This window comes from Amaranthus tricolor, chromosome 4 (genome assembly GCF_026212465.1).
Source record: "Amaranthus tricolor cultivar Red isolate AtriRed21 chromosome 4, ASM2621246v1, whole genome shotgun sequence".
Taxonomy (NCBI): Eukaryota; Viridiplantae; Streptophyta; class Magnoliopsida; order Caryophyllales; family Amaranthaceae; genus Amaranthus; species Amaranthus tricolor.
In genome coordinates, this window is record NC_080050.1 from 24,022,471 (window position 1) to 24,048,907 (window position 26,437).

At 33.3% G+C, this 26,437-nt stretch overlaps 3 protein-coding genes across 3 annotated transcripts; all 3 read left to right on the forward strand.

Annotated features, from left to right (window-relative positions):
• Positions 1–2,404: 2,404 nt before the first annotated feature.
• LOC130809909 (SWI/SNF complex subunit SWI3C) lies at positions 2,405–15,661 on the forward strand. The gene is made up of 9 exons (XM_057675765.1): positions 2,405–2,575; positions 2,652–3,152; positions 3,387–3,922; positions 7,572–7,938; positions 8,076–8,149; positions 11,466–11,569; positions 11,908–11,960; positions 12,118–12,272; positions 14,771–15,661. Exons 1-9 carry the CDS (start codon positions 2,557–2,559, stop codon positions 15,251–15,253), a joined length of 2,292 nt encoding a protein of 763 aa, XP_057531748.1. The 5' UTR covers positions 2,405–2,556; the 3' UTR covers positions 15,254–15,661.
• A 4,181-nt stretch (positions 15,662–19,842) lies between these two features.
• On the forward strand, positions 19,843–21,438 carry LOC130810517 (calcium-binding allergen Ole e 8-like). The gene has a single exon (XM_057676615.1). It carries the CDS (start codon positions 20,030–20,032, stop codon positions 20,531–20,533), a length of 504 nt encoding a protein of 167 aa, XP_057532598.1. The 5' UTR covers positions 19,843–20,029; the 3' UTR covers positions 20,534–21,438.
• Positions 21,439–22,313: 875 nt separating this feature from the next.
• Positions 22,314–23,114, forward strand: LOC130810868 (protein Ycf2-like). The gene has a single exon (XM_057676992.1). It carries the CDS (start codon positions 22,314–22,316, stop codon positions 23,112–23,114), a length of 801 nt encoding a protein of 266 aa, XP_057532975.1.
• The last annotated feature ends 3,323 nt before the right edge of the window (positions 23,115–26,437 follow it).

Sequence of the window (26,437 nt, forward strand, 5' to 3'; positions counted from 1 at the left end):
TCTTCAAAGAAAACGCAGCTCTACTCATCTTCTCCATCTGATTTCGCTCCTGCTTCTTCAACAAACGCAATCCTTCGCTCGAATTGTTTTTGAAAAGTAGCGAACTAAAGCTAATCAGGTATAATTTACTCGATTTCTTCTTTGATTTTCGACACATTATTTCAGCAATCTCTTTATCTTTTCTCTAATTTCGAACCACCATAAGTGTAGAAGGAACCAAAAACTTCGTCCCTTGACTTGAATTCTGCCGATTTGGGGAAGTTTGAGTGAGTTTTGGTCTTGTTGATTAAACATCAGATCAAAGTCGAAAATAAAGTGTTGAATCTGAAATTTTTTTTCGTTTCTTGCTGCAACAAACAGAAGGTAGTCCTTCTTGAATTCTTTCTTTGTTTTTCTTTAATAATCATACTCTTATTCATATAGAAATTAGTTCCATTGGCATACTTTCACTTGCTTAATTCTTAACCATGTATGAAGCCTAAATGTTGATGAATCTTGGAATGTGTATGAGTTGGTAGATGAGTCATTAAATTGGAAATTCATGGATAATGTGTTATTAGTGAGTTATGTGAGGATTGATATGTGATTATAAGAGATTGTGATTGAGGAGCTTTGGGGAAGATTTCTAAAATCAAATGTAATTTGGGATTTATGATGTAAAAAATGATAGATTGTAGGATATTGAAACTACTTGTTGAAATTATTAATTAGTACGTAATTTACAAAGATTAGAATACCGATAAGATGTTAGATGTAGAGAGATTATAAAAATTGATGTTCTTGAATATTAGGGATTCTTGTGAAATTACTAATGGTGGATAAATCTAGTTGTTGTTATTAATCGAATAGTTGGGGTAAATTTAAGTGTTGGATATAACCCTTGATTATATACGATTGGTTGTTCTTGAGAATATTTAGGGTTTGTGTGGAAATTATTAATTGAATGGATAACTAGCTGAACCTTTCTTTTGGACAGCTTGTTAATCTTGTTTGGTTTCTTGGTTTTGAGTTTAGATGAACATGAAAGTGTTTGAATTGAAATATAAAAGGAAATTGTGGAGACATACGATCTTTACAGGAATATAAGCTAGTTTTAAACAGGTTATATATTTTCTTATGAATTTTGGGGGTTAGAATTATAACTTGTGCAATCTTTGAAATTAGAAATATTAGAATAAAAGATGGAATTGTGATGCATACTTAGGATGAGATGCAATGAGCTATAAGAACCTAGTTGTAGTACCGTATGCTTTGTTGTGATGCTATATTTGTTATGCTTCAGGAGGCGACGTCATCGAGGAACCTTTCTAGTTGATAGCTGCGAATCGATCACGGCTCTTTGGAGCGTCTTGTTGGTGAGTAGTAGTAGTCCCTTAAAGGGTCTGGCCAGACTACTTTTCGTGTAAAAATCGTTTTTATCCAAGTTCTTTTGAAAGTGAAAATTGATTGAGACAAATGTTGTTGTGATTGCTTATGTTGATATTATGATATGGTCAATGAATCGGGCTTGCGAGCTGGTCATTGACGGAGTTGAGGAACATTGTTCCTTGTTCCCTGTTTTGAAGCGAATTGTCATTGAGATATTGACTAGCTTCACCCGAGAGTGACGTAGCCTTAGAGCTATAGATGTTCCTCTCAACTAGACTCCCTGTACGCACATAGATCTAGGGAACTGATGTTGCTTTTAAATCTATGATTTGTTTTATGGTGTTTTGTCGTTTTGGATTGTTACTTCTCATTCAGTTTAATCTGACCTTCTGTTGTTTTTCATCTTTTAGTTTGATTACAGATCGGAACCGGTCGGGAATGATGGGTTAGCAGTGTTGAATAGCGGTCCAAGGATGTATAGTGAGCTGAGCACATAGGAATTTGTAGACTTGTATTAGAATTTTGGATAAATGTATACTAGATTTGGTTGTGTTGGCTATATTCAACTTGTAGAGATTTGTATGAATATCTTATGGTTTTAATTAGATGTTTGTTTTGAGATATAGTTGAGTTGGTTACATTAAAGAGCTGGTGTTCCTTTACTCAAGTTTTAGAAGTGTGAATTCAGTTTCTTGGGATATAAACCCCGTGATGACCCTGTTTACTCAGTCAACGGTAAGTCGGGTTGTTACAGAAAGTGAGTGATTACTATTTGATTTATTTTATTTTTTTGTTATTTGTTTTTTATTTTTTGGGTATTTTATTTAATTTTATATTTTTAAGTTAACTTTCAAAAATAAGTTACTTGAATAAATAATTTAATAATTAAAATTATTCACAATTAATTATTGAGAAATTAATAAAAAAAAATTTATTCAACATAATTTTTTCAAAAATATTACCTCAAATCACAATAAAGTCAAATCCAAGTCCTGAGTAGTTGACGAAGATCTATCTCACTTTTTTTTTTTGAAAGAAAAAGATCTATCTCATTTTATTTACACATTGACATACTCCAATAGACGGAAGCAATATTTTCTCTCCCTCCATCGTTTCATCCCTGCGTTGGTCACTCTATACCCTTCACAGCCCCACCCACACTGTTCATCCTTCGAATTCGCTGCTACGATGCCAACTTCTCCCTCAGGTAAACCTATAAATCTTTTCAATTCTTTCTACTAAATTGATCTGATTTCCCGATTTGTAAACTTTTCTTTGTTCAGATAATCGCCACAAAAGGCGGAAAGCAAGGGGGCCGAAGATTACGAAAAGGCACCGTGGTATTGACGATGAAGAAGAAGATGAAGAAGAAGATAACGATGTTGCAATTGAGGCAGATGAAGATGAGGACCTTCATCCAAACCCTAAGAATGTTCAAAACCCTAGAATTGAACCAGAAGTGATTTCCAGCAGTTCTGTTAAAATCTCGGACTTCCCTGCCGCTGTAAAGTATAATGTGAACCGGCCTCATTCCTCGGTCTTGGCAATTGTTGCTGCTGAGAGATATAGAGATCATAAGGCGCAGCCTCTTGCTGTTTTGGAGAATATATCGTATGGGCAGTTACAGGTGTTGTCTGCTGTGCCAGCTGATAGTTCTGCTTTTGGTAGTTCAAGTTTAGGGGACCAGGATAGTCCTGTTGTGATTACACCCCCACCTATTATGGAGGGCCGGGGCTTGGTAAAGAAGTTCTGGAACAGGCCCCACCTTCTTCCGTTTCACGCAGGTTTGTTTTCTTGTTGTTTTGGTTTTCTAAATTTGTTGGAATCTGGTGTTGGCAATGACCATTTCAAATTCATTTGCCGTTGGGGTTAGGGTTCAGGTTATGGTTAGGGTTAGGGTTGTTATAAGATCTATCATTTATTGCTAATTCTAATTGATGCTTGAAGTGCTCACTAAATCAACTCATTTCTTGCTGCATTGATGAGACATTTGACCCTTTTAAACTGGTCGTGGGCAGAGTGGTTTCAACCTACAACGGTGCACAGGTTAGAAAGGCAAGTGGTGCCACATTTTTTTTCTGGCAAGGCTGCTGAACTTACTCCCGAGAAGTATTTGGACTATCGTAATTCAATTGTTGCTAAATATATGGAAAGCCCGGAGAAGAGGTTATTAATTGGTGATTGCCAAGAATTGATTGTTGGTGTTGATAAAGAAGATCTCAGTCGAATCTTTCGTTTCCTAGATCATTGGGGCATCATTAACTACTGTGCTCCTCTGCCTCCTCATGATTCTTGGAGCGTTGAGTCATATCTAAAAGAGGATCCCAATGGTGAAGTTCATGTACCAGCAGCTATGTTGAAGTCCATTGATAGTCTTATAAAGTTTGACCTTCCAAAAGCTAGGTTGAAGTCTTGTGATGTGTCCTCATCTTTGATACCAAACTTCGATGATCATGCTGACTTGGACAGTAGAATACGAGAAATGTTGTCAGAAAGCCACTGTAATTTTTGTTCCCAACCCCTGTTGGTTGCGTATTATCAGTCGGTTAAGGAGGTAATCTTCATTCCTGCATGTTGCTAATTTTTGCCATTTATTGTATATATTAGTATATTGCTTCCCTTTCTATTTTCCTGGATAATTTTAGATCTATGATAATGTTAATCATATAGAAGCAAAGTTTTGTGCGTAAATTTTATTTTCTGTTTTTAAAATGGAAGTATTTTCTATAATTATGTATCTGGAACATGGCCGATTATGTTAATTGGCTAATACAAGATGGAGAGATAGTGTGGTATGAGTTTTGTTAATTAATACTTATGGTAGTCAAAAGGCAGAGCTGTACATTAGAATTCTCTGGTAGGTCTATTTTATTGACGGTTATAGCAGAGATTAGAGGTAAAGGAAAAGGAATATATTCAAACTCTAAGGAAAAACCTGTGTAAGCCAATGTAAAATATGAATTGTAAAGGTTGAAGGTTAAGACTTACGAGAGACTCCTGGGGTGGACTTTTTAAATGATTAGTAACATAACTGAGCACAAAATCAGGGATATTACTTGGCCTATACTGTCACATATGGCATTAATTTTTGAATTACTAGCTTCATTGTTTATTAAAAAAATAGTATATCCGGAGAATTGTCTTTAGATACACCCTGAAGGATCATTTATTTGTCTAATAATGCTTTGCTGTTTCATTGACCATTGGCTGAAAGGTAAATGTTTCATCTGGGGCATATGCCTTTAGACTTGAGAGTAATGGCAATGTGTTCAGGACTTCAAGTATCCGTGACAAGAAATATGTAATGACTTTTCAACATCAATAAAAATAGAATTGTCACTATGTCTGCACGTGAATGATTTTTTGGATCATTTACACTTGGATCTTCCTTTGAACAAGACTTCATTTATTTACTTAGTCACCATCCATTTTCTCATTCTTTATTAGGCAAAATTAAGTTGATTTATGATTTCTTCAAGGAGCTTCTATGCTTTCTATTCAAATGATAATAAATTCGTTGTATAGATATTTGACAAAGATAAAAATATTTTTATTTTAAATATTTTTTTGGCCTAATTATTGTTGTGTATTGATCTACTAGTCCGTCGTGGCATGTGGGATGATTTATGCTCATGTGTCAAATGTATTTAAGCTATTCGTATTGTATCGATGGAGTTTGATGTGTTATGTCCAATGTAGCTCCTCTAAACTGCACATACTAGAGGCGTGGGCAGGTATACTCCAGACGGCAGAATAGTATATTGGCTACTGTGAAAATGATAGTGTCATTAACGAGGCAATGTTTTGTTGTTAGTTTATTTAGCATCTGTTTTGGTATTTCTTGAGAGAAATTTAGTATTGGCATTGTATTTATAATCAGTAGAGGGAAATTTTCACTTTGAGCATTGAGCTACTTGAAGTGCTCTTGATTGGGTATATTTCTCTATTACATAATACAATTACATTCAATTTCCCTAATACACTTTCTACATTCTTCTTCCTCTTCTCATTCGCCATCTCTTTCGTTCTCTTTTCTCTTCTACTCTTACTACTTACAAAAATCAGCAAGAATAACATGATATTGATTCAAAAACAAGTGTTTGTATGCTCATTGCTATGTGTAGTATTTCATTTGGGTTTAGAATAACCTTAGGCACTCTTGTTGATGGAAAAAAAGACAAAGTTTGCTTAGCAATTTACAAAACCCATTTTTACATTGAAGATGCCTGTTATAGCTTCATATATATATACACACACACGCATATATATATATATATATATATATATATATATATATATATATATATATATATATATATATATGGGCAGGATCAGGTGAAAACTGAAACCAGACTAAGATATACATATTGCGGCAAAAGGTGTACATAGTTTATGCATGTATGTACACCTTTTAGCAAATGTCCAATTATTTACAAAATTGCCACTGGAATATGTACACCATTTAAGCTTTATGTACACCTGTTTTCAGTTTTCACCATTTTAATTGGTTTTCACATGATCCAAATCTTTTATATATATATATATATATATATATATATATATATATATGACTTTGTATTTTATGTGTTTTTACTTCCTATTTCCGCTTACAATTTCATTGCAAGTTGGAGTTGGTTTTGCATTTTATATATATATATATATATATATATATATATATATATATATATATATATATATACATATATCACTTTATATTTTATGTGTTTTTACTTCCTATTTCCACTTACAATTTCATTGCAAGTTGGAGTTGGTTTTGCATTCAACTCCATCCTTACTCTCCATCGTACTTGATTGTACAATGTGCTTGATAGTTCATGGCTTTATGCATCCCAATGCTTTGTTCTAAAATTGATTTTCTTTTGAGTCACGTCTTATATTCCTTGTCAGGATCCTTGATATGTTGACGCACAATACAATTTTTGTTTTATGTGTTCTTGGGGCCCATTCTAAGTAACCTAGGACGTGCCTGCACCGCAATTTGTGGCCTTTAGTTGGTTCATTATTATGCTTGTTTGATATTCATCCGTTCTATTTAAGACAAAATGCAGCCATTTTTTGAAGCAATAAGATTCATCCATATCCCTAGCTTTGGGTGCTTGTTTTCATTTTGAATTCTCAACTTGTTGTCTTTTCTATCAACATAGTCTTGGCCTGCCTTTGATTATGATGTTGTGGGAGGCTATTTACGCACAATTAAGATTTCTTTGTAAGTATATTGGCTACTTAAGCTCCTTGGGATGTGATTCTCGAGTGTTATGTGCTATTTCTAAGGTAATTGTTGTATCTTATGCGAGTGGGTTGTATTTCCTGCTAACTTATTACACTAAACATCGTGGATGCATCTAAGGGCTAAATCAACATATTTGGTCGAGAAAAAATATTAGACAGTTAGCCTAACAACTAGACTGTGTCAAAGAGGGTTGATCCCCCCCCGTTTTCATTGCTTGTGATTTTTTGTTACCTGTATAAACCCATAACGCAAGCTAATTCTTGGGTTTATGTCCTATTTCTCATCTCAGTGTTGGATGTTTCTTTCCTGCAACCCTTAACCATAAAAACATTTTTGGAAGTCTTCATTAGTTTGGCTACAACTGCACAATCTTGGAAATAATTATTAGTAAGGAGGAATGAAAAACTAGATGGAATGGGGTATGTCACTGACTTCATTTCATCTAATGTCTTGAATACTTTATCAATTTATGCGACTTGCAATAGCTCTTTTTGAATGGGTATGGCCGTATGAGCACATAGTATCTATTATTAGCCATTGAACTTGTACATTTATAACTTAAGGTATGCCACATCAACATATCGAGACTGAAATATAGCCCACATTGACGGTGAAAATATACATATTGACCGCGATATCCGTTTTGCGACCGTGATCGATCTTTACTGCTTCGTGATTTAATTAACAAGTTGACGAGGACAAGGTTTTATTTAAAACTCCACGTAAGAGGAAAGGCAGGAAAGCTCGCTCCCTTGGCAGGTTATTGATAGGGTCATAGGGAGAGACTCATTTATAGCTAGTTTGGAAATTGTACATTATCTTTTAGGTAGATGGTTTAACGGGCAGAGAATATAATTCTTTGCTGAAATGTATATTATATTTAGGAGGTAGTTTGGTCTTATTGTTTGCTTTACTTTCCTTAAACTTAATACCTAATAGGCTTTGTGTACAGGCTGATACATTGCTGTGTTCAGATTGTTACCATGAAGGGAGGCTTGTTATTGGTCATTCAAGCATAGATTTTACCAAGGTAGACCCGACAAAAGAGAGTGGTGATCAACAAGATGGGGAAAGTTGGACTGATCAGGAAACCCTCTTACTACTGGAGGCTCTTGAAATCTATAATGATAATTGGAATGAAATAGCTGAGCATGTTGGAACTAAGTCCAAAGCGCAATGCATTCTCCACTTTCTTCGTTTGCCTGTGGAGGACAGCTTACTAGGAAAAGTGGAAGTTCCAAGCTCCTGCAGTAAAACTAATGGGATACTAAAGGACAAAATCAGCAGATCTCATCTGAATGAAAATGGTGTATCATCAGGTTTATGTTTCTCTTATATGTTTTGTATGATGTGAGCTGGCGAATTTATATTTGTTGGCCTCTTGCAGTATTTATCTATTTTCTTCCTTGTTTGATTATAGTCCTAATAGGTATCTACCCATCTCTCATTTGTCTAGGGCATCAAGATCATGATTCTGATTCAGAAATTAGGTTTCCGTTTGTGGATTCTGCAAATCCTGTCATGGCTTTGGTATGTGCTTATTTTGTTTTACTTGCTTATGAATATATATCTTATCATGCAACAATTGGAACTTAAATATCTTTTTGGTCGTCTTTTTGGTTTTTGAATGAACAATACTTCTAACCATAGTGTAAAATTGCGGTAACGGAACGTTGATGCGGTAACAGGAGTGATGTTGTACACCTAATTATGAGCCAAAACCATAAGATTTGACCGGCTTTTTTACACCTTTATAACGCGGGAAATATCAGTTTGTTTATTTGAAAATCTTTATAGCGTGATCGATATGATGCAATACGGCCTTGTTTTTACACTATGCTTTTAATGAGCCAACCCTAATGTATAAAAGAAAAAAAATGCCTCTAATTTCTTAAAAATATTCACAAAACCAGTAGTAAGTTGAAAAGTTAATGCTTCTTGGTTCATGAACTATGCTATGACGAACATCACCAAATGTAATGATGCTAAGGTCAAAGCAAAGGAAATTGCTTGTGAAGTGAAGTTGAAGGTTTATGAAAAGGTATACTAGAAATTAGACTCAACTATAAGAGAAAAAGATATTTACACGATGGTTAAAAGGAGACAGCTTCTATCTGGTGAAGTGTATCAATGATATTCATAAGATACTAGGCCCCTAGCGGGGGAGGAGGCTGACCTTAATTGTATTCACCTCAGAGGGCACAATGATGGCTCTCTTGCAGCACTTAACACTGAGGTGACAAGACGGTTGGGTGGCATTTGGCAGGGTGATGATGGCAGCTGTTATGGGATGTTGGTTGGGTGTATGAGTTATGGGGGAGGAAGAGAATGGAGGTGTTTTATATGTTTTATAAAATATTTATCCTTTCTTTCATTTTGTTCATTACAACAATTTTCATGGCCAGTGTTTTTGTGACCATTAATATCTTATAATTTATTGTGCATTATGTTATGGTAGGATTACAAACCGATTTTTCTGAACGTATATTTTCATCAATGCAACTTATAAAAACTTGTATTAACATATGATAGGAGAAAATAATGGTCTAACATCTCTTTGACTATAGTATAATAAAAGCATTATGCTTTTACAATTAAGGGGTCGCTTGGATTGAGAGTAAATATTTAAGGGGTAAAAAAAGTCAAACTAATGTAACAAATGTATTTAGAGATGCAAATGAAGTTATTGAAATAATTGTGATAGAGATAGAATAAGAGTAAATTAAAAAAGATGAATCAAAAAAGAGGTTGATGTCTCTCATTTGGAGGTAAAGAATTCTCCCACTCTCCCCTAGGGTAAATTTGTACCCTAAAATAAGAGAACTAATTGTTATTTTCTCCATTTTTTAATACCTTCTAATTAATTCTTCCACCTCTCTAACAATTAAATTCCTTTAATCATTTATCTAACGAACTTTATTTTCTTAGTTTGACTTTTATTTACCCCTTAAAATATTTGTCCTTAATCCAAGCGACCCCTAAGTGAATCATTAGTATTGAATAACAAGAAGGTGATTTTGGCAGGATCAGTATTCAAAGTATATTTAGGGGTATTTTAATTCTATTTTTTAGGTTAGGTTTGTTTTGGGTAAAAAATCCTTTCCTTTTTTTATTCTTTATCTTTTACTCCTGGATTTCATTGCATATACATGCTGAGGGAAAGAGGTCAAAATTTGTTTAGGGAATTGACTTTCATCTTGAAGTAATTGATGATTAAATATACTGATAGAAGTTTTCAATTGTCATTAACACCGCATGATTGAAGAAAACATCGATGATCTAGTCACTGAAATTTTTATGACTTGTGAGCATCAGCTTAAGATATCCTCATTTCTATGAGTATGAGCTGAGGATATCATTAGCAGCATTCTCCATAATCTTTGCGTGATTCCTAGGAAACAATGGGAATAACAGTGTACTTGCATTGTTGTATTATAACCATTTTTGGGCCTCGATTTGTAAGCAAAAATAAGTGTTAGTATTTCGAGACTTCAACTATCCTGATATTATACATAGATGCAGGACATGTGGCTTTGGTAACTGCAGCTAATTAGTACTGCTTAAATATTCCTGTCTTAAGCTTGTGCACTTAATAACTCGCAATAAGGCAAGTGGACTGCCTTGGAATGATGGTGTTGCTTGATTATCTGTTTTTCATAGATATGTTAGTTTGATAGAGAGCATATATCGCATAAGCTCATCGAGGATGGACGTAAACGTTCTTTAATAGAACTACGGAAAATAGATTGCAAGTTATTGGGAAGAATACTGATAATCTTATATACATCTTTTTGTCAATGCTCCTGAGAATTGTTCAAAAAGACTGATCTTCCATACCTTTGAAACTTGTATATGTTCTGCTGATTCTTTAATGCGACTAACTCACAAATTAAAAGTTTGATTAAAGAATTTGCAAGTAACTCCCAAACTCAAAATTTTGAATTCACATTTTTGCAACAAAGTAAACAAATGCACGGGGCAGCTCACGATTTTCTCAAAACAAATTCACACATTATTCAGAAGATATTGCAACCCTATGTATATGCAAATAGACCATAAATGAAGCCCTATTTTTATTAAACATTTTTAGTAGACCATAAACAATTTTAAATTTCACTACTCTTGAAAGTTTTAAGTTGATTACAAATTAATATTGGATCTACTGAGCTAAAATGATCTCATATTTCCAGTTGCAGATAGACTGTCTATTTGAATATTTTTTTGATGAAGAAAAAATATTATTAATGAAAAAAACCTCTGTAGTAAGCACATTAGAGCATGAGCAATGGTATGCTCCCAATTTACTTCCCTAAATTTCTCACTTCCCTCTTTATCCCACATTATTTTCCACTAACTTTTGTCTTCTACCATCCCAAATAAAAACATTTATGCAATGGTGAGCTACCCAAATGCTCCGCAAACGTATTTCACATGACCCATCTTATTTTCTCACTCCTACTTCCTTTCCACATGGCACCATACTAGTTGTTAAAATGGGAGTTCCCCAATTAATTGGCCTCCCAAATTATTTTGACTATTTTGTGATGGTTGGGACTTGGGAACCTAAATTCCTCCTAATATCAAATTTTTGGGACCTTAATTTGGAGCCATTACAGGTGCTCTTATAAAGATGCCAGATCCCTGAAAAGTTCAGCTTTCTAACATCAATTTATTTGATTATTGAGATATTGACATTTCCGAACTTGCTACTTTTTTTTTCTTATTGAATTATCCCTTTCAGTTCTGACTGCTCCAGTATCTATCTGTTTTAACATTCCCTTACATGCCACACTTTATTCTGGCATATCGGTTAATATGGTTCTGACTGGCAGTGTACATTCTCCAGGTTGCATTTTTGACTTCTGCTGTGGGTCCTAGAGTAGCTGCTGCGTGTGCACATGCTGCTTTGGAAGCTCTCTCAGAGGATGATGGTTTATCGAATGGTAATAGGTGGGTGTCTTTTGTTTTTGTCTCTTTTGACTCCACTTCACTTTGGATATAATGGTAATAAGTGTATATACCAAGAAATAGCATCCTTGTTGTACCACCTGTTGTCTTCTGTGCTCCTTAACTCTTCATTTTTCTAAACTATGAGCTGGGTGGCATAGACTGTGTCGAGCTGGTTAGTGTAAGATTTTGCTTTTACCTGTGTTGAAGATCTTTGCCTTTGTTTATTCATGATCTAAAAACGAGAATCTTTACTCTAGACATTTTAGAGTATATTTTTTGTGATATCATGTCAGATCTTTCAATGGCAATTCTGATTTTTTTAATCTTTATTCCTGAAGGATGGACTTAGATGATGGGCCTGTGGAAGTGAGAAACGGCAATCAGTCAATAGGTAAGATGGTGTTTTGTCTTCTTTTGAACTACTCTTCTGGAGAATTGTATTTCACTAATGTTCTGTTGATATGTAAGCAAATGGAAACTATGTTTCCTAATTGTATTTACCTTATACATTTAGAAGAGAACTTGCCTAAACAAGGTTCTTGGTTCAGACAATGTAAATTCCGAAACCTCTTCATTACCTGCTGAGAAAATCAAATTTGCTGCGAAAGCTGGTCTTGCTGCTGCAGCAATGAAGGCAAAACTGTTCGCAGACCACGAAGAGCGAGAGATACAAAGGCTTTCTGCTAATATAATAAATCATCAGGTACTAGTGTCCTTATTCTCTTTAATGGTTGTGAGTTTAATGTTTATCAGTTTTGTTTTTGAATTGCATGCTACATAGTCTGGTTGCTGACTTGCTGGATGTGATTTTGGTTCAAATGCTGTATAAGATATGGTAGGTAAATGAAAAACATATGCGATGCTTCCTCTTGCTTGGAGGTGCTCTTCTATTAGACCTTCTCTTTCCATATTGGTTGCAATTGAACTTAGTCTATGAGATTGCAGTCTTCAATTATATTTTTTACGAAGTGTAACAACAATGTATTGATGTAGAAGCACTCACCTTAAAATGTTACCAGACTCACCATTGCTTTTCATCAAGATGAATATGTATATACCACTTTGTAAAGGAAATTCAAAGCTATAAACGTCATTGAAGCTGTATGATGAACCTATCCTGTGTGGTAGGTAGATGATTAGAGCCATTACATTCAAGAATCAAGAGGTGCAACGTGCAAGCTACCAGCCTACCGCACAGCAGTGTGTCTGGATGTGTCTGCTCTTTCAGGAAAAGTTTTGATTGTCATATATTTAGGTTTCCTTTTACCAGTGTTTGTTATTTTGTGTCCTAATACCACTCTAGGAGCTTTGGCTCATAAACAGAAGATATTTTGACAAGAACAAACATATTCATTAAGAAATAAAACATACCATTCATTGTAGATGGCTCAAATGGATTTGCAATGGAAAATTTATGTGATTGAGGTGTGTCACTAGGGTTGAAGGGAAAATTCTACGGCTCTTATATGGCTGGGATGTGTATGTTAAGAAAAAGAGATCAATATAGAAAGATAAAAAAGATTAGAAATATAAGGGTAACTAGGATGCGTATGTTAAGAAAATTGTTAATGGGAGATTAAATACCATGGAGATGCAGCTTAGAAGACCCCATAAAGCTTCATGCCCTCACAAGTGTATTTTGTGTTTTAAGTGGAGAAGATAATGACCATCTTTTCTTGCACCATAGGATGTCAAGAAAATTATGGGAAAGGCTCTTTATGATTAGGGGGAGATTGGGGATTTTCTCATGTTTAATCACTACGGTTTGGGGAGTGATAGTGACCTTAAGATGTTATAGATTATATTTTTATTTGCTTTTTTATGGTCCATATGGGAGCGATAGTGACCTTAAGAAATTTTTAACGATTTTTTTTTCACCTATGAGGCAATTTGGAAGTGGTAAAAGTTTGGCTTCACTCTAGGAAAAGGTGCATGGTCTTTTTAAACAAATTACTCTTAATGATTTATATAGAAGCGAATAGAGTGCTGTGTTGTAGACTAATTTGTATCTATGATCACTCATCCCTTGACTATATCTCTTGGCTTCTTCATTAATAAAATTTTTTTTTTATCAAAAAAAAAAGATGGATTCATGGGCATATCTAAATAATAAGTTTCAAAATGAAGACATAGGAAAGGGTCTTAGAGTCACTGCTATTGAAAACAAAATGAGAGGAAACAATTTACATTGGTTTGGTCATGTGCAAATGCGCTAGTTAGAATAGTGCAAGGTCTGAACTTTGAGGACTTAAAAGAGAAAGGTTTGCCAAAGATGAATTGGAGAACTAGATTGAAAAATGACATGCAGAATAATGATTGGCGGGTTGAGTATGACGATAAATATGATTGAATCGAGGAGAATAATATATGTGGATAATCATTGGAATTTAATCTTAGTTGTAGATTGATATTAGATATGACTGAATAAGTATAGTTTCTCAATAATCTCTCACATTAATTGTTTTGGTTCATATAGCCGACTATATGCAAGGCTTTGGCATTCTTGTATCGTGAAGAAGGAATGTAAACCTATATTTTATGTAGGGAAACCTATATGATATTAGAGGTGTGTGCATTCCAATTGAATTCTGGAACATTGCCATATTGTGTTTACATTTACCCCCGCACTCCTGCTCCGATGTCTCAAATTGACTACCTTATATTTGCCTGTGCCAACTTACTGCATCATGTCTTATTTGGCATGTGTAAACCTACACGGCTTTTTTGTTGGACTGCTGAAGTCACCTTTTTACTTTAATAATCCTCAGTACTTTCTACTTTTGTCCACCAGCCGCACTACTTTTACCTACCTTTGTCTATCTTTCTGTTATCCCTAGTATTTCCGGGGAAAACTGGTCAAAATTTTCATTCTTGTCGAAATGGACTTCCTTTCAACGATGGCAGACTTAAACAGAGTTTATAAGTAGCAAATTGAGACTTAGTGAGTGTCTTGATATGAAATTTGGGTAACTGGAAGATAGTTTTTCTCTAAAAATGAGTGTACTAACTACTAACAAGACAAGCAGATATATCTTTTGATCTAACATTGTCGGAAACATTCCTTTCATATCTTTTTTGGTCCATTACAGTTGGATTGCATGATGCCTTTTCCAGTTCTGCTTAGATGATTGGGGATTTTGTTTTGAGGATCCGTTTAGTGCAAGATACTAGTATTTATAAGTAAATTTTATGCTTAAACAGCTAAAGAGGTTGGAATTGAAGCTGAAGCAGTTTGCTGAAGTGGAGACCTTATTAATGAAGGAATGTGAACAAGTGGAGAAAACAAGGCAGAGGCTGGCTGGAGAGAGGGCTCGGGCATTAGCAACTAGATATGGACCTAGTGGAACTGGAGCTGGAGCTGGAGCTGCCCCAATGGGTTTACCTGGTGTTGCTCCTCAAGCTAACAATAACGTAAGCATCAGCAGACCACCGATTGTGTCACCATCTGCTTCACAGCATAATGTTTCTGGTTATTCCAATAGCCAAGTCAATCATCCACAGATGTCATTCTTACAACGTCAGCAAATGTTCTCTTTTGGGCCTCGATTACCACTTTCAGCCATACAACCCTCGTCCCCAGGGTTGCCTGCAAATGTCATGTTTGGTGCTCAAGGAAGCGATCAATCTTCTCCGAGTCATCCACTATTGAGACCTGTACCAGGGACAAGCTCAGGCATGGGCTGAAGGTTATGACGAGAGATTGAGTCTATTTGATTTGCTGATCTGTTGAAGAATTTAAACGGGTCACATCGTGGATGGGTATTCATTTGGTTCTTTTTCCTACAACAGAGCTTTGGGTTAGATGGAAATGAGCAATCGGTTCAAACGGTAATCGTGTTTGTTCTTATTCGTATTGTTATCTTTTAGCTTGTTTTTCTTTTCCTCAATAGTCAAGAATCTAGAGTTAGGCGAATGTTTTAATGTGCTAATTTGCTGTATAGTTCCTCATGGTTTAAACAATCAATTAGATGAAGGGAGTGCTATTCTGACTTTACATTCTAACTATTCTAAGCTAGGTATTTTTGTAATCTATCTATTATTTTGAGTCAAGATTGATGACAATATTAATGAGTATTCTCGTTTTTCCTGTAACCACATCTTTCGTCTTAGAGCGTAATTGGTGGTGGTGGTGTTGGTAGTAGTGTCGGTAGAGGTAGTGGTTTTATTGTTGTTGTAATTGTTGTTTTATGTTTGTTTTTGGTGGTGGCGATGTTGTTATTATTATCATTATTGTTATTACTATTGTTGTTGCTATAGTTTACTTGTTTATTGTTATGGTTGACACTGTAGTTTTGTTATTAGTGCTGTTGAAACAATTGTTTATTTGATGTCGTTGAAGTTATTGTTATTGTAGTAGTAGTTGTTATCATTGTGATGTTATGGTTGTCGTTGTTACAATTGCTGCTACTACTATTATGCAAATACAACATATTATTGTTGTTAATTGCTATTGCTACTACTACTGCTGCAAATGCAACAGTTGAAGCATGTACTATTTTCTATATGTTAGATGTTAACAGTAAATTGAGTTCAAAAGGCAAATAGGACAATAACACTAAATTATAGTAGTAGTAGTAACAGTGGCTATAATAACAAGTAGATACGGTTCATGCTTGATCAATTTTTTATCGAAAAAATTAATGTGAAAAATACGAATTTTTACCGATTTCCTTACAATAATAGGAACTTTCAATTAACACTTAATGATACTAATTTTGATGTGCATTTTCCTCTAGTATGCTTAAACTTGTTGGAAACCTACAGTCATGGGTCAACTTGCCAAAAAAATAAAAATACAAAAAAATATAAAAATACAATAAAAATGTAAGAAATTGATTTCCCACCCCTTCCATATCCTCTGCCCAGCCACCATTCCAAACCCACTCCAAGCCACCACCACCTTCATCAAAATCAACCAACAAAACTGACTCCCCTATCCCCTATGCAGCCCCATCCCACTTTACTCTTTCACCAGCGTCAATCCTTTTCCTCCACTCTACCACCACCAACCTTCCCTTGAATAGATTCCTGCGCGACCTCTCTCACCTCTCTTCCCTGACGCGACCCCCACAAACAACAACCATAACTACCCACCCTAAATGCGAACCACCACCATAAGAATGAGGATTTAAGTGAATTTGAACACTAACATTGTTTAAACTGTTGCAATGGAAAAATCTCTGATAAACAAAAGAGACAAGGAATAGTGAAAAAATGAAAACAAATAAGTGAAAATTGTGGCTCTTGGTACTTGATGGGTGACCGCACTAGTGCTCAATTTCTCAGCGTCTTCGCTAAGGGTGGTTTGCAAGTGGGTCTTCTAGACTTCTCCTTTTGCATCCTATTCTAAGCTTCTCATCTCATAACTATGTAAATGATACCCATATTCTGAAAAACCAATATATATCTAGCTATTAGTTTGTAAAAAAATATTTTGGTGTTGTAGATAAGGGGTGGTGGACCTTGTAGGGTGGGGAGCGCCGTCGCAAAGGGAACGGGGAGAGGAGGGGGTGCTGGGCAGGCGGGTGATTAAAGAGGGGAGTTGGGATTATTTCTATTTAAATTTAATTTATCTTTTATTTTTTTGGTAGGTATCACATGTTTAACAAGTTATAGGTAAACTTGGATGCTATGGGAAAACATCCCTAAATCTAGTATTATTCAGGATTAATTGAAAGTTTGTATAATCGTAGGGATATCAGTAAAATGTCGTTTTATTCACGGTAATTTTTCTTTTTTATTTTTGATCAAGCATATACCATTTTTTTATAAGCTGTAGATCTCAATGTAAATTTTAGTAATATCGATTGTTTTCAATCCTAAACACCTTTAATTGTGCTTGATCAAAAATTATAAAAAAATAATACTAATAAAATTTACATTAGGATTTATATAAAATAATATCTCACATGACTATATTTTAAATTATGATATAAAATTGATTAAGAATCATTAAAGAGTTTTAAAAAAGTATTATGTTCAGAAAAAATGAGCTAATAATAGTGAATTACAGCTAATATTTCGGATCCATAATCGAATTTACAAACCATATTATAAAACACTAGTATAAAACTGTGCATTCACGAATTTCTTAGTGTAAAAATCAATAAAAAAATTAGATTTTCAAAACAACGGGGAAAATATATATTAACCTCATAAGTTAAATTTTTAAATTTAAAGTGTAATATATTATTGATTGAATCCAAACTCAAGTACGTCTTCTCCTCTCTAGGAATAAGTGATAGTATATGTTTGTAGACCTTATATTCACATTTGTTGGTGCTAGTATTGCCCTTTTTTTAATATATGGCACTATCCTTTTTATTTCTTCTGCTATTAAAATAGAAATCAATAAAGGTATGGTGAAATCTGTATTATTTATACAGAAGATTATTTTGTTTAACATAATTACAACTTAAGTGTATAGAAATAATGTTGAAATTAGTTTAAAAGATTCTATGCAAATAATATTGTGATTTATTTTATTTAGTATAGTATTGAATACATAAAACTGTGATTTTATTTAGTGATTTGTTTTCTAGGTAAATATAAATTTTCTTTAAATGTAATTTTGTCTCAGCTAATAAATAATTTTTACCGAGTAAATATAAATTTTCCAAATTCAAGATTAGTTAATATATCAATTAGAAAAACATTCTTCGAATTTGTCTCAGCCAATAAATAACTGTTACCCAATAAATGCAATTTTGCCTCAGCCAATAATTAGGAACAAATATGGCAATCATCTATTATAACGGAAAATTAATTATACTATAAAATTAAAATTTTGTTTAAGATAATCAAAGCTTTTGTGTTTTGAAATGCTAATAATATTATTCTAAAAGACTTCATGCAAATTTTATTGTGGTTTATTTTATTTATAATTATTTTGAAGATTCTATGCAAATTATTTTGTGATTTGTTATGTAATTTATTATATTATTAAATGATTATAATTAATGCGAGTGCTTATTGATTATCATTCAATTTATGCAAATTTGTCTCATCCAATAAATAGCAATCAACAAAACAATCAAGGAAGATTTGTCTAAACCAGCAAAAAAAGTAAATGCAAATGACAATAAAATTTTAAAAGTGTAAGTTTTTTATTGCAAAAATCACAGTCAATCATCCTTCAATCTGTGCGAAACTATATTAAGCAATAAATTACAAACAATGCAAAAGCTTTACTAATAAACATTCATCCAATAAAAAATTACAAATGACAATATTATGTTAAACTATCATTTATTAATTTACATTAATTTGTATGATTATATGTTTAATATAGAAGTATAGAACCAAGGAAATGAGTTAGCTAAGTTTGTGAATTAACGAGTATATCGTGCTAAAGGGTGGGGGATCGATTCTCAACACAAGCAGCTGTTTTACTTCAATTCAGCATTCGCAATTAACTTTTCAATTGCATACTTGACTAAGTGGTTTAGAAGGCAAAACCACTTCTTAAAACCTTAATCATATCATATATCAAAACATGACTGTTGAGAGACAAAATTATTTTAGTGAATGATAGTTGATTACTTGAAAATATATATCTAATTTAGAATTTTATTTTTTTCAAATTGGAGCTAAGTTGGTAAAGTATTTATATAATTTTATATAGCAATTCAATGTACCTAATTTAGAATTTAATATATATTTAACTGAATAAAAAATAATGTATTTGATAAATAATTTAAAAAATCAGTGTTAAATTTTAGTTAAAAAAAAATCATGTATTCAAATTTTAATATTATATACTTGCATTATTCTTTAAATTATATTTTCATATATTTCATACTAATAAATTCGTGTATTGCATGAGTTTCCATTTTAGTTTTACTAATTATTCGTTGATTTTTTTAATTTTAATTATCAACATTATTTATTTATTTTATTAATGAGTCCTCATTTAAATTTTATCCGATCAGATTTCCTTTTCAGGCTGATATATAGATAAACTATATAGGAGTTGTTTGGCAATTGGCCGTTGATCGTTGGCTGTTGGCATTTTTAATTGGCTTGTTTAACCAGTTGGAAATGTTAGTTGTTTTTGTTGGCTTTTAAGCTACCTAAAAAAGTCAGTTAATTGTAGAGATGTTTGGTAAATTTAGGTATTAATTGTTTAATGTTTATTAGAGAAAAGTGGATTGATTAGCAAAAAACCAACCAAAAAACTAATTGAAATAGTTATTTTCTAAATATTGTTTTTACTATTTAATCCACTAATAAGTCAAAAATCAAAAGCAATTCATTTATGAAAGACGACCTAATGACGAGTACAACAACCGCGTATAGCCGTAATTGAATGCCACGCTTCAAACGCGTATATCCGTGCTTTTGTTTTACGCACCACCTTTCCTATTTCTATTATCCACTATCTTTTATATTCATCGTCCAAATCCTTTCCTCCTAAAAAATCATTCTGCAGAAAGTGAATTCAAACTCTAGAATTCAACAATGGCGTCCTCAATAGAAGACAAATCCAACTCCTCCTCAAATCACTCAATCTCCTCTGCTTACATCTCTGACATGGTAGAAGTCAAGAAAGTCTTCGATCGTTTCGATACCAACGGCGATGGAAAAATCTCCGTTACCGAACTCACTGGCGTAATGACTGCACTCGGATCGGAAACTTCTGAGCAAGAAGTGAAGCAGATGATGGAAGAAATGGATTCTGACAAAGACGGTGTCATTAGCCTCGATGAATTCGCGAACTTCTGTTCCAGAAAACTTGAAGGTGATGAAAACGGCTCGCAAGAGCTTCTTGATGCGTTTAAGATGTATGATCAGGATAACAATGGCTTGATTTCTACTGCTGAATTGTACCTCGTTTTGACTCGCCTTGGTGAGCATTGCTCTGTTCAGGATTGCGAGAAGATGATTCAGTCTATTGATTCTGATGGTGATGGTAATGTTAACTTTGAAGAGTTTCGGAAGATGATGACCAGGAAATCATCATAGTCGTGAAATTAGGTTTTCGCATTCATCGTAGTTTGCCGACTCTGGGTACGAATTTGATAGCGTAAAGCCCTAATTTGTCCTGATCTGGTACCACTTTTCCTTTAATTGCACTTTACTCAATTAAAAAACCCTTTCCATGGATGATTATGCTGTTTAGCTGTTTAATTGGCAATTTGTGACTCCTAACAATGAAAATCTGTATTGTTTGTGATTGAATATTATTTTAGGGCAAAACTTGTTAATTTCTTCTGTTATTTAATAACACCGAAATCTGAACTCTGAAGCCCGGTATCCGTTTGTTTTGTCTCAAATGTTATTAATTGTCAAAATTCAAGGATTGCATTTTGACAGAAAAAATTGACTGCATTAATACTAGCTTCAATCTTTTTCTTTATGCCACCGATATTGTTATTTATTGTGTATGTGTCACATATTTAGTGCCATGTCCAACTATTTTGTATTATTTTTATATATTTTAATCATACTCACTATTTGTTTAATCATGTTTATACTTTTAACTAGATCATACTTCCGACTTTTATAAAAAAAACACTTGTAATTCAAAGGTACAGATGTGTGTCTTCAACATAACGTTCGATTAGTTTTAAGTCTGCCTTGACTTGATGGCTTCCTTCTACATTTTTGTTCCAAAGGGAGTGCTCGGCGGCAGTTTTGTGAGTAATTGTACTTGTATTATTGTATTATTGGTTAAAAATAAGGATAGTAATAGCTATTTGAATATAATTTGTTGAGATATGTATAAAAATCTTAAAATAATACTTTTAGTTTTGTAAAGCTATAAATTGTAATGTAAAATCTGCTTTATGGAACAATGATAATATGATATTTATTGTAAAGTTTAGCATTAAATGTAGATTACTAATAGAACTAATACTTACATTGCTTAGATGTCAACGGTGTGGTTAAAAATTTCCTCAAAGTGAAAGCAAAACTAAAATACTGAAAGTTACTTTGTTAATGGACAAACAACTTGATCTTCCGTCTAAGAAAGGGAATGGAATTCGATCAATAATGGAGAAATTAACGATTAGGAGAAATCTAGTTGTCCTTCGTCAGCTACAGTGCTGCCATGCAAACAAACTACTTCAAATTGAACTCGAGGTAGGAAATCAACTATTAGAAGGATTTATTTGTTTGTTACATATTGTTATTCTCACAATAAGTCTTTCTATTTATATCACAAATTTTAAACGTAAATAACATTGTTTATTTTCATTTTAATATTTTAATAATGCTTATGGTCTCGTATATCTTTCACCAACTTTATTTTAACATGTCTATATTTTTTATGGTCTTTACATGTTTTAACAAATTTTATAAAAAAAAATTTATTAGTTGTGGTCTTTATATATTTTCTACTAACTCTCTTTTAATATTTTTTAATGCTTATGATTCTTGTTTTTCCTCCATTAAATTTACTATTCAATAACATAATTTATCCATTATATAAAAAATTATATTTTTCTAAATTCCTACGAACATTTATTGTGTGAACTTCATTAAAAAAAACATAGGAAGTGTATTAAAGGAGCTTGGTAAATGTTTGATAGTCGGTTGTTGTGGTTGATTTGACTAGTTAATTTTCTCAATTTGTTTGATCATTTGATAAGAACAACTCATTTATAACAATAAACTGTTTGACCATCTAACTCTCTATTGTATTAAAATAAGATATAAATGTCTGATCAACTATTTTACCAAACACGGTGGAAATCCCATGTAAATTGATAAAGTGGGTTTAAAGCTGGAGCTGCTAACTATGGATATGATGCCGGAAATAGACCCATTTTCTATCACCCTTCAATTCGAATTAGCAAAAGCAATGTCTCCTTGCATAATATGGATTCCAAATATTCATGATCTGGATGTGAATGAGTCGAATTACTTATCCCTCGGTCTATTAGTGAACTATATCTCCAGGGATTGTGAAAAAGGGTCTACTAGAAATATCCTTGTTATTGCTTCGACTCACATTCCTCAAAAACTGGATCCCGCTCTAATAGCCCCGAATCAATTAAATACATGCATTAAGATACGAAGGCTTCGTATGCCACAACAACGAAAGCACTTTTTGACTCTTTCATATACTAGGGGATTTCACTTGGAAAAGCAAATGTTCCATACTAATGGATTCGGGTCCATAACCATTGGTTCCAATGTACGTGATCTTGTAGCGCTTATCAATGAGGCCCTATCGATTAGTATTACACAGAAGAAATCCATTCTAGACACTAATACAATTCGATCCGCTCTTCATAGACAAACTTGGGATTTGCGATCCCTGGTAAGATCGGTTCAGGATCATAGGATCTTTTTCTATCAGATAGGAAGGGCCGTTGCACAAAATGTACTTCTAAGTAATTGCCCTATGGATCCTATATCTATCTATAAGAAGAAGAAATCATGTAACGAAGGGGATTCTTATTTGTACAAATGGTACTTCGAACTTGGAACGAGCATAAAGAAATTAACGATACTTCTTTATCTTTTGAGTTGTTCTGCTGGATCGGTCGCTCAAGATCTTTGGTCTCTACCCGACCAGATGAAAAAAATGGGATAAGTTCTTATGGACTCATTGAGAATGATTCTTATCTAGTTCATAGCCTATTAGAAGTAGAAGGTGCTCTGGTGGGATCATCACGGACAGAAAAAGATTGCAGTCAGAATGATCGAGTGACGTTGTTTCTTCGGTCCCTACTAAGGGATCCTTTAGATATGATGCAAAATGGATGTTTAATTGGTAAGGGAATATGTTTGTCTTACGGTTTTCAGTGCACCTTCGTTTAAGCTTTTCATGATTGTAAAGTAGAAATCTTATGGGTGAAGACAATCAAAATGTGAAAATAAGATTGTTCGGGTTTGAATACTGTGTTTGATTAATTATAATAAGGAAAATAAGCTTTTATTTATACATGAACTAATGATCTATCCTAATATATACTTTTACACTCGGTCTCAAGTTAGGTCTTCGGGTCACCAATGTCTAACTTGCAAAGTGTTTTATCAAAAGCATTCTGATGCAGCTACCTTTGTTAGAATATTTGCTTGCTTGTATTTGGATCTTACGAAAGGAACACTATTGATCTTCTTTTCAAGTTTCTCCTTTATGAAGTGTCTATCCATTTTAACATGATTGGTGCGATCATGTTGTACTGGATTTCCAAAGATATTAATAGCTGCTTTATTATTGCAAAATAGTTTGCATGCCTTCTTTTGTAGAAAGTTCAGTTCACTTATGAGCTTCTTAGCCATATGATTTATGTTATTCCTTTGACAATACCTCGAAATTCCGCCTCAGCACTTGATAACGCAATAATCTTTTGTTTCTTACTTTTCCATATAACAAGAATTTTCCTAACCAGTATAAAATATCCAGAGGTAAACTTTCTATCATCTCGTAATAAGACTTTACTACTATATCCTTTAGATATCTTAGGATTCTCATGACTGCTGTCATGTGTTGTATCATTGGACGATACATGAACCTGCTCACTACTCTAACTGCATATGCAATGTCTAGTCGTGTGTAGGAGAGATAGATGAGTTTTCCACCATTCTTTAATATTGTCATATGTTTGTCAATTTTTTGTCTTCGATCATATGAAGACCATGATTGGCTACAATGGGCATCGCTGCAGTTTTACAGTCGAGTATATCCTTCTACTTGAAAAGTCGGAGGGAACTTTCATATACACCTCTTCTATTTTTCCATAGAGGAAAGCCTTCTTCACATCAAATTTTAGTAGTGGCTACTGATTATATCAATTTTGGCTACTGATGAGAAGGAGTTCTAAAGTACACTACTCCATAGGTCTAAGTATACCATTGTGCCACAAGTCTGGCTTTATATGGCTCAATGCTTCCATCAGCTAGATATATGATTGAATACACCTATCTACATCCCACTGTTTTCTTCCCTTTGGGCAAATTGTACTTTCCCTTATTTCATTTTTATTGAGTGTAGGGATTTTTTCTTCCATCGCTTTTTTCTAATGGATCCTGGAGGGCTTCTTCAACGTTCTTAGGTATATTTTTAGAATCGAGTGAAGTATTAAAAGTCACCGTTGTTTAGGAAAGAGCTTCATCATTGCTTTTATTGATCTGATATCTAGACCATTGTGCTTCAAACTCTGGATCATACCTCTTTGATCGAATTCCCCTTATGCTTCTAAGAGGTAGTTCATACCTATTTGGTATGTCATCACTGGGTATAGAATTAGTGACATCCACTCCTTTTGAGACCATTCCAAAGTACCTAGACTGGTACAATGTGTTGTCCCCTTGTTATTATCGTTAAGGAAAGTCTTCTTAGTTGCTGAGGCCGATTACAGGCTAACTATGTAAGTTTATTTTTAGTACAGTTAATTATTTATAAATTATAGTTTGCATATTTATATATGCCTCACTATGTTTTATGTATGTAATGATCCCAAAAATGGCCAAAGTGCATACGACCAATTCTAATGAACCCCTATTTTAGTGAGATCCATAGGATGACACATGAGGAAACCAGTCAACAACATGGATCAATAATGGATATATTCGTGCAATGGAAGCTCACTAAACACCTTAGGGATCTTAGACGTCACCCCACTGATTGTAATTTTAATACGTATTATTTAGTATTTGTATTTATGCCGTACTTTGTCAAATGTTATATATCTAGTATTTGCATTTTTAAATTGGCCTTTAATTATTTTACTGTAGATATCATTTTCTTTTATTTAACAAAATTCGTTAACGACAACGATAAATAATAATAATTATAACAATGAATCTTAAACAAAACTAATTATGAATCACTAATCTTAAACAAAACTAACAAATCTTAAACCAAAATAATTAATATTTACCATTCACAATAATATCCGTTAACAATAATGAAAAGTAATTATAATTTTCACAATAAAATCTTGAATAAAACAAAATATTAATCAATCACTACTATTAAACAAAACTTAATATAATAGTAATAAATGAGTAAACAAATAAATAATAATATTTTAAAAACCAATTAATATAAACAAATAATATTTATAATGATAATATTTGAATAACTAATAAATAAAAAGTCAAGTTTTACAAAATATGCGACTCTAGCTTTCTAGGTCCGATCACACATTTTGTGCAACTTCAATTATTTTTTGGTCTGTCGGAAATTTTATGTAACACCCTCAGAATAGGTCGGACTTTTGAAAACACCTTTAATGAAAAATATGAGCCAAAACCTACTAATGGGAGTGTTACCGCCACATCTATTTCTAATAAAATAAATGTAAGGCTTAACGACTAAAAAAAATAACTTAATAATTTTAAATCCAACAAAGGGTCTTACAACATAAGAAAAGACTGAAACGTAATTTGTGTCTATATAAAATTTAAACAACCTAATAAAATTTAAACTGAAATACGACTCTAGTAAAAGCTATATTTCTAAGTGATTCTCACTCCGCGATTCCCATGCAATCAATAACCTGTAACATAAGAATGCAAGAAAAACAAGGGAAAAACTCCCAAAATCAGAAAAATTGAGTAATTCCAACTCCATCCCGTAAGACGATTAAGTTTGAAAATGATTTAAGAAAATACATTATAATCAAATTGGAAATAATTTTAGAAAATAACATATAGCTGAGTTTAATAGAAAACAATTTGAGAAAATAATATATATAATATCACATAAACCAATTTATTAATTTGATAATTAATAATGACAAACACATAATCAATTTTAAATTTGAGGGAACGAGAACGCCAGTAGGCCGAGGCTTTACCCCTGTACCTACTCTAACAAGAGGTCGTCACCCCAAATAATTCAAGGCCAGCAGAGTAGTCTCAGGGAACCCTAGTGTGCACACCCCTTCTACTTGGATCACAACAAAT

Coding starts and splice junctions, on each gene's coding strand:
- LOC130810868 (XM_057676992.1), top strand. CDS start 22,314: ATGGATATGATGCCGGAAATAGACCCATTTTCTATCACCCTTCAATTC.
- LOC130810517 (XM_057676615.1), top strand. CDS start 20,030: ATGGCGTCCTCAATAGAAGACAAATCCAACTCCTCCTCAAATCACTCA.
- LOC130809909 (XM_057675765.1), top strand. Junction 3,923..7,571: donor ATTATCAGTCGGTTAAGGAG/GTAATCTTCATT, acceptor CTTTGTGTACAG/GCTGATACATTGCTGTGTTC. Junction 8,150..11,465: donor CAAATCCTGTCATGGCTTTG/GTATGTGCTTAT, acceptor TACATTCTCCAG/GTTGCATTTTTGACTTCTGC.